This window comes from Eucyclogobius newberryi, unplaced genomic scaffold (assembly GCF_026437365.1).
Source record: "Eucyclogobius newberryi isolate DKJ021-1_F unplaced genomic scaffold, fEucNew1.0.hap1 SCAF_70, whole genome shotgun sequence".
In the NCBI taxonomy this organism is placed as follows: Eukaryota; Metazoa; Chordata; class Actinopteri; order Gobiiformes; family Gobiidae; genus Eucyclogobius; species Eucyclogobius newberryi.
In genome coordinates this window covers 374560-387395 of record NW_027316390.1, presented here as the reverse complement: position 1 = coordinate 387395, position 12836 = coordinate 374560, and the positions used below count along the sequence as shown (strand labels likewise).

Genomic DNA, 12836 nt, shown 5'->3' with positions numbered 1-12836 from the left:
CTAAGTCTTACACTGGTGTTAAATGTTCCTCACACCGTGTTAGTGTGTGGAGGGTCATCTGGTCCTTCTGTGGAGGGTCATCTGGTCCTTCTGTGGTGGGTCATCTGGTCCTTCTGTGGAGGGTCATCTGGTCCTTCTGTGGTGGGTCATCTGGTCCTTCTGTGGTGGGTCATCTGGTCCTTCTGTGGAGGGTCATCTGGTCCTTCTGGGGTGGGTCATCTGGTCCTTCTGTGGAGGGTCATCTGGTCCTTCTGTGGTGGGTCATCTGGTCCTTCTGGGGTGGGTCATCTGGTCCTTCTGGGGTGGGTCATCTGGTCCTTCTTTGGAGGGTCATCTGGTCCTTCTGGGGTGGGTCATCTGGTCCTTTTGTGGTGGGTCATCTGGTCCTTCTGGGGTGGGTCATCTGGTCCTTCTGTGGAGGGTCATCTGGTCCTTCTGTGGAGGGTCATCTGGTCCTTCTGTGGAGGGTCATCTGGTCCTTCTGGGGTGGGTCATCTGGTCCTTTTGTGGTGGGTCATCTGGTCCTTCTGGGGTGGGTCATCTGGTCCTTCTGGGGTGGGTCATCTGGTCCTTCTGTGGAGGGTCATCTGGTCCTTCTGTGGTGGGTCATCTGGTCCTTCTGTGGTGGGTCATCTGGTCCTTCTGTGGAGGGTCATCTGGTCCTTCTGTGGTAGAACCTGAACCTCCGTCTCTGCAGGCGTCTCTGAGGGAGTGTTACCTGGAGGACACGCTGCGTCTGATTGGTCGACAGGACGTGAGGTCACTGCGGACTCTGGAGGAGTCTCAAGCCGCGGGCCGCAGACTTGAGGCCCTGTGTGCGGACGTGGGGGCCCGAGAGCCACGCTTCACCGCTCTGAGAGAGATGGCCCTGACCATCGAGCGAGAAGGATTCCACAGCAGAGAGCGGGTCATCAGGAGGTACGAGAGGCTTGAAACAGGGTCATTAGGAGGTACGAGGGTCATTAGGAGGTACGAGAGGCTTGAAACAGGGTCATCAGGAGGTACGAGGGTCATCAGGAGGTACGAGAGGCTTGAAACAGGGTCATCAGGAGGTACGAGGGTCATTAGGAGGTACGAGAGGCTTGAAACAGGGTCATCAGGAGGTACGAGGGTCATTAGGAGGTACGAGAGGCTTGAAACAGGGTCATTAGGAGGTACGAGGGTCATTAGGAGGTACGAGAGGCTTGAAACAGGGTCATCAGGAGGTACGAGGGTCATCAGGAGGTAAGAGAGGCTTGAAACAGGGTCATCAGGAGGTACGAGGGTCATCAGGAGGTAAGAGAGGCTTGAAACAGGGTCATCAGGAGGTACGAGTGTCATTAGGAGGTACGAGAGGCTTGAAACAGGGTCATCAGGAGGTACGAGAGGCATGAAACAGGGTCATTAGGAGGTACGAGAGGCTTGAAACAGGGTCATCAGGAGGTACGAGGGTCATTAGGAGGTACGAGAAGCTTGAAACAGGGTCATTAGGAGGTACGAGAGGCTTGAAACAGGGTCATCAGGAGGTACGAGGGTCATTAGGAGGTACGAGAGGCTTGAAACAGGGTCATTAGGAGGTACGAGGGTCATTAGGAGGTACGAGAGGCTTGAAACAGGGTCATTAGGAGGAACGAGGGTCATAAGGAGGTACGAAAGGTTTGAAACAGGGTCATCAGGAGGTACGAGGGTCATTAGGAGGTACGAGAGGCTTGAAACAGGGTCATCAGGAGGTACGAGGGTCATTAGGAGGTACGAGAGGCTTGAAACAGGGTCATTAGGAGGTACGAGAGGCTTGAAACAGGGTCATCAGGAGGTACGAGGGTCATTAGGAGGTACAAGAGGCTTGAAACAGGGTCATTAGGAGGTACGAGAGGCTTGAAACAGGGTCATTAGGAGGTACAAGAGGCTTGAAACAGGGTCATCAGCAGGAACGAGGGTCATAAGGAGGTACGAGAGGCTTGAAACAGGGTCATTTGGAGGAACGAGGGTCATAAGGAGGTACGAAAGGTTTGAAACAGGGTCATCAGGAGGTACACGGGTCATTAGGAGGTACGAGAGGCTTGAAACAGGGTCATTAGGAGGTACGAGAGGCTTGAAACAGGGTCATTAGGACGTACGAGGGTCATTAGGAGGTACGAGAGGCTTGAAACAGGGTCATTAGGAGGTACGAGAGGCTTGAAACAGGGTCATCAGGAGGAACGAGGGTCATAAGGAGGTACGAGAGGCTTGAAACAGGGTCATCAGGAGGTACGAGAGGCATGAAACAGGGTCATCAGGAGGAACGAGGGTCATAAGGAGGTACGAGAGGCTTGAAACAGGGTCATCAGGAGGAACGAGGGTCATAAGGAGGTACGAAAGGTTTGAAACAGGGTCATCAGGAGGTACGAGAGTCTTGAAACAGGGTCATAAGGAGGAACAAGGGTCATTAGGAGGTACGAGAAGTTTGAAACAGGGTCATCAGGAGGTACGAGGGTCATCAAGAGGTACGAGGTTTGAAATGGAGCAGAAAAAAGACTGGCGCAATGATAAAGGACAGAACTGAAGAAACTGTATTTTTCAGGGAGCAGAACATCAGTGAGAGATGGAGAGAGCTTCAGCAGCAGCTGCAGGAGCAGAGAGGCATGCTGGGAAACGTAGTGCAGACTCTGAGGATGCTCCGTGACATGGAGCTGGTGTCGCAGGAGCTCAAACTGCTGCAGGTAAACGGTGTTTCAGTGTCGATATCGTGAGCTGCTGTTGCGATATGTCCATGTAGTCTCACTGTTGACAAAACATCCTTGGTCAGATCCACTAACCCTCAGGTTGACCTTGATGTAACAATGTGACCATTTACTGTATTATCATGACCTTTGACCTCTGACCTCTGACCTCTGACCTGTGCTCAGTCCCAGGCTGCGGCTTCAGATCTGGGCAGACAGCTGACAGAAGTGGAGGCTCTGCTGCAGAAGCAGGACCTGCTGGAGGCTCAAGTTTCTGCTCAAGGAGAAGCTCTGAACGCCATCAGCAACGCCGCGCTCAGGGTACGACTCTGAGGACACCAGAGGACACCACACCAGAGGACACCACACCAGAGGACACCACACCAGAGGACACCACACCAGAGGACACCATACTAGAGGACGCAACACCACACTAGAGGACACAACACCACACTAGAGGACGCAACACTAGAAGACGCAACACCACACTAGAGGACGTAACACCACACTAGAGGACGCAACATAACACTAGAGGACCCAACACTAGAAGACGCAACACCACACTAGAGGACGTAACACCACACTAGAGGACGCAACACCACACAAGAGGACGCAACACCACACTAGAGGACGCAACACTAGAAGACGCAACACCACACTAGAGGACGTAACACCACACTAGAGGACGCAACACTAGAAGACGCAACACCACACTAGAGGACGTAACACCACACTAGAGGACGCAACACCACACTAGAGGACGCAACACTAGAAGACGCAACACCACACTAGAGGACGTAACACCACACTAGAGGACGCAACACTAGAAGACGCAACACCACACAAGAGGACGCAACACCACACTAGAGGACGCAACACTAGAAGACGCAACACCACACTAGAGGACGTAACACCACACTAGAGGACGCAACACTAGAAGACGCAACACCACACTAGAGGACGTAACACAACACTAGAGGACGCAACACTAGAAGACGCAACACCACACAAGAGGACGCAACACCACACTAGAGGACGCAACACTAGAAGACGCAACACCACACTAGAGGACGTAACACCACACTAGAGGACGCAACACAACACTAGAGGACCCAACACTAGAAGACGCAACACCACACTAGAGGACGCAACACCACACTAGAGGACGCAACACCACACTAGAGGACGCAACACAGGAGGACGCAACACGACACTAGAGGACGCAACACCACACTAGAGGACGCAACACAGGAGGACGCAACACGACACTAGAGGACGCAACACCACACTAGAGGACGCAACACAAGAGGACGCAACACGACACTAGAGGGCGCAACACCACACTAGAGGACGCAACACCACACTAGAGGACGCAACACCACACTAGAGGACGCAACACAACACTAGAGGACGCAACACTAGAAGACGCAACACCACACTAGAGGACGCAACACCACACTAGAGGACGCAACACCACACTAGAGGACGCAACACCACACTAGAGGACGCAACACCACACTAGAGGACGCAACACCACACTAGAGGACGCAACACAACACTAGAGGACGCAACACTAGAAGACGCAACACCACACTAGAGGACGCAACACCACACTAGAGGACGCAACACCACACTAGAGGACGCAACACCACACTAGAGTACGCAACACCACACTAGAGGACGCAACACAGGAGGACGCAACACGACACTAGAGGACGCAACACCACACTAGAGGACGCAACACAAGAGGACGCAACACGACACTAGAGGGCGCAACACCAAACTAGAGGACGCAACACCACACTAGAGGACGCAACACCACACTAGAGGACGCAACACCACACTAGAGGACGCAACACCACACTAGAGGACGCAACACAACACTAGAGGACGCAACACTAGAAGACGCAACACCACACTAGAGGACGCAACACCACACTAGAGGACGCAACACCACACTAGAGGACGCAACACCACACTAGAGGACGCAACACAACACTAGAGGACGCAACACTAGAAGACGCAACACCACACTAGAGGACGCAACACCACACTAGAGGACGCAACACCACACTAGAGGACGCAACACCACACTAGAGGGCGCAACACCACACTAGAGGACGCAACACCACACTAGAGGACGCAACACTAGAAGACGCAACACCACACAAGAGGACGCAACACGACACTAGAGGACGCAACACCACACTAGAGGACGCAACACAACACTAGAGGACGCAACACTAGAAGACGCAACACCACACTAGAGGACGCAACACGACACTAGAGGACGCAACACCACACTAGAGGACGCAACACAACACTAGAGGACGCAACACTAGAAGACGCAACACCACACAAGAGGAGGCAACACTAGAGGACGCAACACAACAAAAGACGCAACAGCCCACTTGAGGACGCAACACAAGAGGACACAACACGACACTAGAGGACGCAACACCACACAAGAGGACGCAACACCACAAAAGAGGACGCAACACCAAACTAGAGGACGCAACACCACACTAGAGGACGCAACACCACACAAGAGGACGCAACACGACACTAGAGGACGCAACACTAGAGGACGCAACAAAAGAGGACACAACACAAGAGGACACAACACAACACTAGAGGACGCAACACCACACTAGAGGACGCAGCACTAGAGGACAGAACACGACACTAGAGGACGCAACACCACACAAGAGGATGCAACACCAAACTAGAGGACGCAACACAAAACTAGAGGACGCAACACCACACTCGAGGACACCACACTAGAGGACGCAACACCAAACTAGAAGACGCAACACCACAATAGAGGACGCAACACCACACTAGAGGACGCAACACCACACTAGAGGACGCAACACCACACTAGAGGACGCAACACAAAACTAGAGGACGCAACACCACACTAGAGGACGCAACACCAAACTAGAGGACGCAACACCACACAAGAGGATGCAACACCAAACTAGAGGACGCAACACAAAACTAGAGGACGCAACACCACACTAGAGGACGCAACACCACACAAGAGGATGCAACACCAAACTAGAGGACGCAACACAAAACTAGAGGACGCAACACCACACTAGAGGACGCAACACCACACAAGAGGACGCAACACCACACTAGAGGACGCAACACCACACAAGAGGACGCAACACAACACTAGAGGACGCAACACTAGAAGACGCAACACCACACAAGAGGACGCAACACCACACTAGAGGACGCAACACCACACAAGAGGACGCAACACCACACTAGAGGACGCAACACAACACTAGAGGACGCAACACTAGAAGACGCAACACCACACAAGAGGACGCAACACCACACTAGAGGACGCAACACCACACAAGAGGACGCAACACCACACTAGAGGACGCAACACCACACTAGAGGACGCAACACCACACTAGAGGACGCAACACCACACTAGAGGACGCAACACCACACAAGAGGACGCAACACCACACTAGAGGACGCAACACCACACTAGAGGACGCAACACTAGAAGACGCAACACGACACTAGAGGACGCAACACTAGAGGACGCAACAAAAGAGGACGCAACAATAGAGGACACAACACAAGAGAACACAACACAACACTAGAGGACGCAACACCACACTAGAGGAGGCAACACCACACTAGAGGACGCAGCACTAGAGGACGCAACACAACAAAAGACGCAACACCAAACTAGAGGACGCAACACCAAACTAGAGGACGCAACACAAAACTAGAGGACGCAACACCACACTAGAGGACGCAACACCACACTAGAGGACGCAACACCACACTAGAGGACGCAACACCACACTAGAGGACGCAACACCACACTAGAGGACGCAACACCACACTAGAGGACGCAACACCAAACTAGAGGACGCAACACCACAATAGAGGACGCAACACCACACTAGAGGACGCAACACCACACAAGAGGACGCAACACCAAACTAGAGGACGCAACACCACACAAGAGGACGCAACACCACACTAGAGGACGCAACACTAGAAGACGCAAGACCACACTAGAGGACGTAACACCACACTAGAGGACGCAACACAACACTAGAGGACCCAACACTAGAAGACGCAACACCACACTAGAGGACGCAACACCACACTAGAGGACGCAACACCACACTAGAGGACGCAACACCACACTAGAGTACGCAACACCATACTAGAGGACGCAACACAGGAGGACGCAACACGACACTTGAGGACGCAACACCACACTAGAGGACGCAACACAAGAGGACGCAACACGACACTAGAGGGCGCAACACCAAACTAGGGGACGCAACACCACACTAGAGGACGCAACACCACACTAGAGGACGCAACACCACACTAGAGGACGCAACACCACACTAGAGGACGCAACACCACACTAGAGGACGCAACACAACACTAGAGGACGCAACACTAGAAGACGCAACACAACACTAGAGGACGCAACACCACACTAGAGGACGCAACACCACACTAGAGGACGCAACACAAAACTAGAGGACGCAACACCACACTAGAGGACGCAACACCACACAAGAGGATGCAACACCAAACTAGAGGACGCAACACAAAACTAGAGGACGCAACACCACACTAGAGGACGCAACACCACACAAGAGGACGCAACACCACACTAGAGGACGCAACACCACACAAGAGGACGCAACACAACACTAGAGGACGCAACACTAGAAGACGCAACACCACACAAGAGGACGCAACACCACACTAGAGGACGCAACACCACACAAGAGGACGCAACACCACACTAGAGGACGCAACACAACACTAGAGGACGCAACACTAGAAGACGCAACACCACACAAGAGGACGCAACACCACACTAGAGGACGCAACACCACACAAGAGGACGCAACACCACACTAGAGGACGCAACACCACACTAGAGGACGCAACACCACACTAGAGGACGCAACACCACACTAGAGGACGCAACACCACACAAGAGGACGCAACACCACACTAGAGGACGCAACACCACACTAGAGGACGCAACACTAGAAGACGCAACACGACACTAGAGGACGCAACACTAGAGGACGCAACAAAAGAGGACGCAACAATAGAGGACACAACACAACACTAGAGGACGCAACACCACACTAGAGGAGGCAACACCACACTAGAGGACGCAGCACTAGAGGACGCAACACAACAAAAGACGCAACACCACACTAGAGGACGCAACACCAAACTAGAGGACGCAACACAAAACTAGAGGACGCAACACCACACTAGAGGACGCAACACCACACTAGAGGACGCAACACCACACTAGAGGACGCAACACCACACTAGAGGACGCAACACCACACTAGAGGACGCAACACCACACTAGAGGACGCAACACCAAACTAGAGGACGCAACACCACAATAGAGGACGCAACACCACACTAGAGGACGCAACACCACACAAGAGGACGCAACACCAAACTAGAGGACGCAACACCACACAAGAGGACGCAACACCACACTAGAGGACGCAACACTAGAAGACGCAAGACCACACTAGAGGACGCAACACCACACTAGAGGACGCAACACAACACTAGAGGACCCAACACTAGAAGACGCAACACCACACTAGAGGACGCAACACCACACTAGAGGACGCAACACCACACTAGAGGACGCAACACCACACTAGAGTACGCAACACCATACTAGAGGACGCAACACAGGAGGACGCAACACGACACTTGAGGACGCAACACCACACTAGAGGACGCAACACAAGAGGACGCAACACGACACTAGAGGGCGCAACACCAAACTAGGGGACGCAACACCACACTAGAGGACGCAACACCACACTAGAGGACGCAACACCACACTAGAGGACGCAACACCACACTAGAGGACGCAACACCACACTAGAGGACGCAACACAACACTAGAGGACGCAACACTAGAAGACGCAACACAACACTAGAGGACGCAACACCACACTAGAGGACGCAACACCACACTAGAGGACGCAACACCACACTAGAGGACGCAACACCACACTAGAGGACGCAACACTAGAAGAGGCAACACCACACAAGAGGACGCAACACGACACTAGAGGACGCAACACCACACTAGAGGACGCAACACAACACTAGAGGACGCAACACTAGAAGACGCAACACCACACTAGAGGACGCAACACGACACTAGAGGACGCAACACCACACAAGAGGACGCAACACTAGAAGACGCAACACCACACAAGAGGAGGCAACACTAGAGGACGCAACACAACAAAAGACGCAACAGCCCACTTGAGGACGCAACACAAGAGGACACAACACGACACTAGAGGACGCAACACCACACAAGAGGACGCAACACCACACAAGAGGACGCAACACCAAACTAGAGGACGCAACACCACACTAGAGGACGCAACACCACACAAGAGGACGCAACACCACACTAGAGGACGCAACACTAGAGGACGCAACAAAAGAGGACGCAACAAAAGAGGACGCAACAATAGAGGACACAACACAAGAGGACACAACACAACACTAGAGGATGCAACACCAAACTAGAGGACGCAACACAAAACTAGAGGACGCAACACCACACTCGAGGACGCAACACCACACTAGAGGACGCAACACTAGAGGACGCAACAAAAGAGGACGCAACAAAAGAGGACGCAACAATAGAGGACGCAACACAAGAGGACGCAACACCACAATAGAGGACGCAACACCACACTAGAGGACGCAACACCACACTAGAGGACGCAACACAACACTAGAGGACGCAACACTAGAAGACGCAACACCACACAAGAGGACGCAACACCACACTAGAGGACGCAACACCACACAAGAGGACGCAACACCACACTAGAGGACGCAACACCACACTAGAGGACGCAACACCAAACTAGAGGACGCAACACCACACTAGAGGACGCAACAACACACAAGAGGACGCAACACCACACTAGAGGACGCAACACTAGAAGACGCAACACCACACTAGAGGACGCAACACCACACAAGAGGACGCAACACCAAACTAGAGGACGCAACACCACACTAGAGGACGCAACACCACACAAGAGGACGCAACACGACACTAGAGGACGCAACACTAGAGGAGGCAACAAAAGAGGACGCAACAAAAGAGGACGCAACAATAGAGGACACAACACAAGAGGACACAACACAACACTAGAGGACGCAACACCACACTAGAGGAGGCAACACCACACTAGAGGACGCAGCACCACACAAGAGGATGCAACACCAAACTAGAGGACGCAACACAAAACTAGAGGACGCAACACCACACTAGAGGACGCAACACCACACAAGAGGACGCAACCCAACACTAGAGGACGCAACACCACACTCGAGGACGCAACACCACACTAGAGGACGCAACACCAAACTAGAGGACGCAACACCACAATAGAGGACGCAACACCACACTAGAGGACGCAACACCACACTAGAGGACGCAACACCACACTAGAGGACGCAACACAACACTAGAGGACGCAACACTAGAAGACGCAACACCACACAAGAGGACGCAACACCACACTAGAGGACGCAACACCACACAAGAGGACGCAACACCACACTAGAGGACGCAACACCACACTAGAGGACGCAACACCACACTAGAGGACGCAACACCACACTAGAGGACGCAACACCACACTAGAGGACGCAACACAACACTAGAGGACGCAACACTAGAAGACGCAACACGACACTAGAGGACGCAACACTAGAGGACGCAACAAAAGAGGACGCAACAATAGAGGACACAACACAAGAGGACACAACACAACACTAGAGGACGCAACACCACACTAGAGGAGGCAACACCACACTAGAGGACGCAGCACTAGAGGACGCAACACAACAAAAGACGCAACATCACACTAGAAGACGCAACACAAGAGGACAGAACACGACACTAGAGGACGCAACACCACACAAGAGGACGCAACACCACACAAGAGGACGCAACCCAACACTAGAGGACGCAACACCACACTAGAGGACGCAACACCACACTAGAGGACGCAACACCACACTAGAGGACGCAACACCACACTAGAGGACGCAACACCACACTAGAGGACGCAACACCACACTAGAGGACGCAACACCACACTAGAGGACGCAACACCACACAAGAGGACGCAACACCACACTAGAGGACGCAACACCACACTAGAGGACGCAACACAACACTAGAGGACGCAACACTAGAAGACGCAACACCACACAAGAGGACGCAACCCAACACTAGAGGACGCAACACCAAACTAGAGGACGCAACACAAAACTAGAGGACGCAACACCACACAAGAGGACGCAACCCAACACTAGAGGACGCAACACCAAACTAGAGGACGCAACACCACAGTAGAGGACGCAACACCACACTAGAGGACGCAACACCACACTAGAGGACGCAACACCACACAAGAGGACGCAACCCAACACTAGAGGACGCAACACCACACAAGAGGATGCAACACCAAACTAGAGGACGCAACACAAAACTAGAGGACGCAACACCACACTAGAGGACGCAACACCACACAAGAGGACGCAACCCAACACTAGAGGACGCAACACCACACTAGAGGACGCAACACAACACTAGAGGACGCAACACTAGAAGACGCAACACCACACTAGAGGACGCAACACCACACTAGAGGACGCAACACCACACTAGAGGACGCAACACCACACTAGAGGACGCAACACCACATTAGAGGACGCAACACCACACTAGAGGACGCAACACTAGAGGACGCAGCACCACACAAGAGGACGCAACACCACACTAGAGCACGCAACACCACACAAGAGGACGCAACACCACACTAGAAGACGCAACACTAGAAGACGCAACACCACACTAGAGGACGTAACACCACACTAGAGGACGCAACACAACACTAGAGGACCCAACACTAGAAGACGCAACACCACACTAGAGGACGCAACACCACACTAGAGGACGCAACACCACACTAGAGGACGCAACACCACACTAGAGTACGCAACACCACACTAGAGGACGCAACACAGGAGGACGCAACACGACACTAGAGGACGCAACACCACACTAGAGGACGCAACACAAGAGGACGCAACACGACACTAGAGGGCGCAACACCAAACTAGAGGACGCAACACCACACTAGAGGACGCAACACCACACTGGAGGACACAACACCACACTAGAGGACGCAACACCACACTAGAGGACGCAACACAACACTAGAGGACGCAACACTAGAGGACGCAACACAGGAGGACGCAACACGACACTAGAGGACGCAACACCACACTAGAGGACGCAACACAAGAGGACGCAACACGACACTAGAGGGCGCAACACCAAACTAGAGGACGCAACACCACACTAGAGGACGCAACACCACACTAGAGGACGCAACACAACACTAGAGGACGCAACACTAGAAGACGCAACACCACACTAGAGGACGCAACACCACACTAGAGGACGCAACACCACACTAGAGGACGCAACACCACACTAGAGGGCGCAACACCACACTAGAGGACGCAACACCACACTAGAGGACGCAACACTAGAAGACGCAACACCACACAAGAGGACGCAACACGACACTAGAGGACGCAACACCACACTAGAGGACGCAACACGACACTAGAGGACGCAACACCACACTAGAGGACGCAACACGACACTAGAGGACGCAACACCACACTAGAGGACGCAACACGACACTAGAGGACGCAACACCACACTAGAGGACGCAACACGACACTAGAGGACGCAACACAACACTAGAGGACGCAACACTAGAAGACGCAACACCACACAAGAGGAGGCAACACTAGAGGACGCAACACAACAAAAGACGCAACAGCCCACTTGAGGACGCAACACAAGAGGACACAACACGACACTAGAGGACGCAACACCACACAAGAGGACGCAACACCACACAAGAGGACGCAACACCACACTAGAGGACGCAACACCACACAAGAGGACGCAACACGACACTAGAGGACGCAACACTAGAGGACGCAACAAAAGAGGACGCAACAATAGAGGACACAACACAA

The 12836-nt window shown here is 52.9% G+C and overlaps 1 protein-coding gene across 1 annotated transcript in view; it reads left to right on the top strand.

Moving 5' to 3' along the window:
• Nucleotides 1-12836, top strand: part of sptbn5 (spectrin, beta, non-erythrocytic 5) — a 154430-nt gene that overhangs the window by 17131 nt on the left and 124463 nt on the right. Inside the window, 3 exon segments of the mRNA XM_072436122.1 lie at nucleotides 698-918; nucleotides 2540-2678; nucleotides 2865-2999. Coding sequence (XP_072292223.1) covers nucleotides 698-918; nucleotides 2540-2678; nucleotides 2865-2999 — 495 coding nt within the window.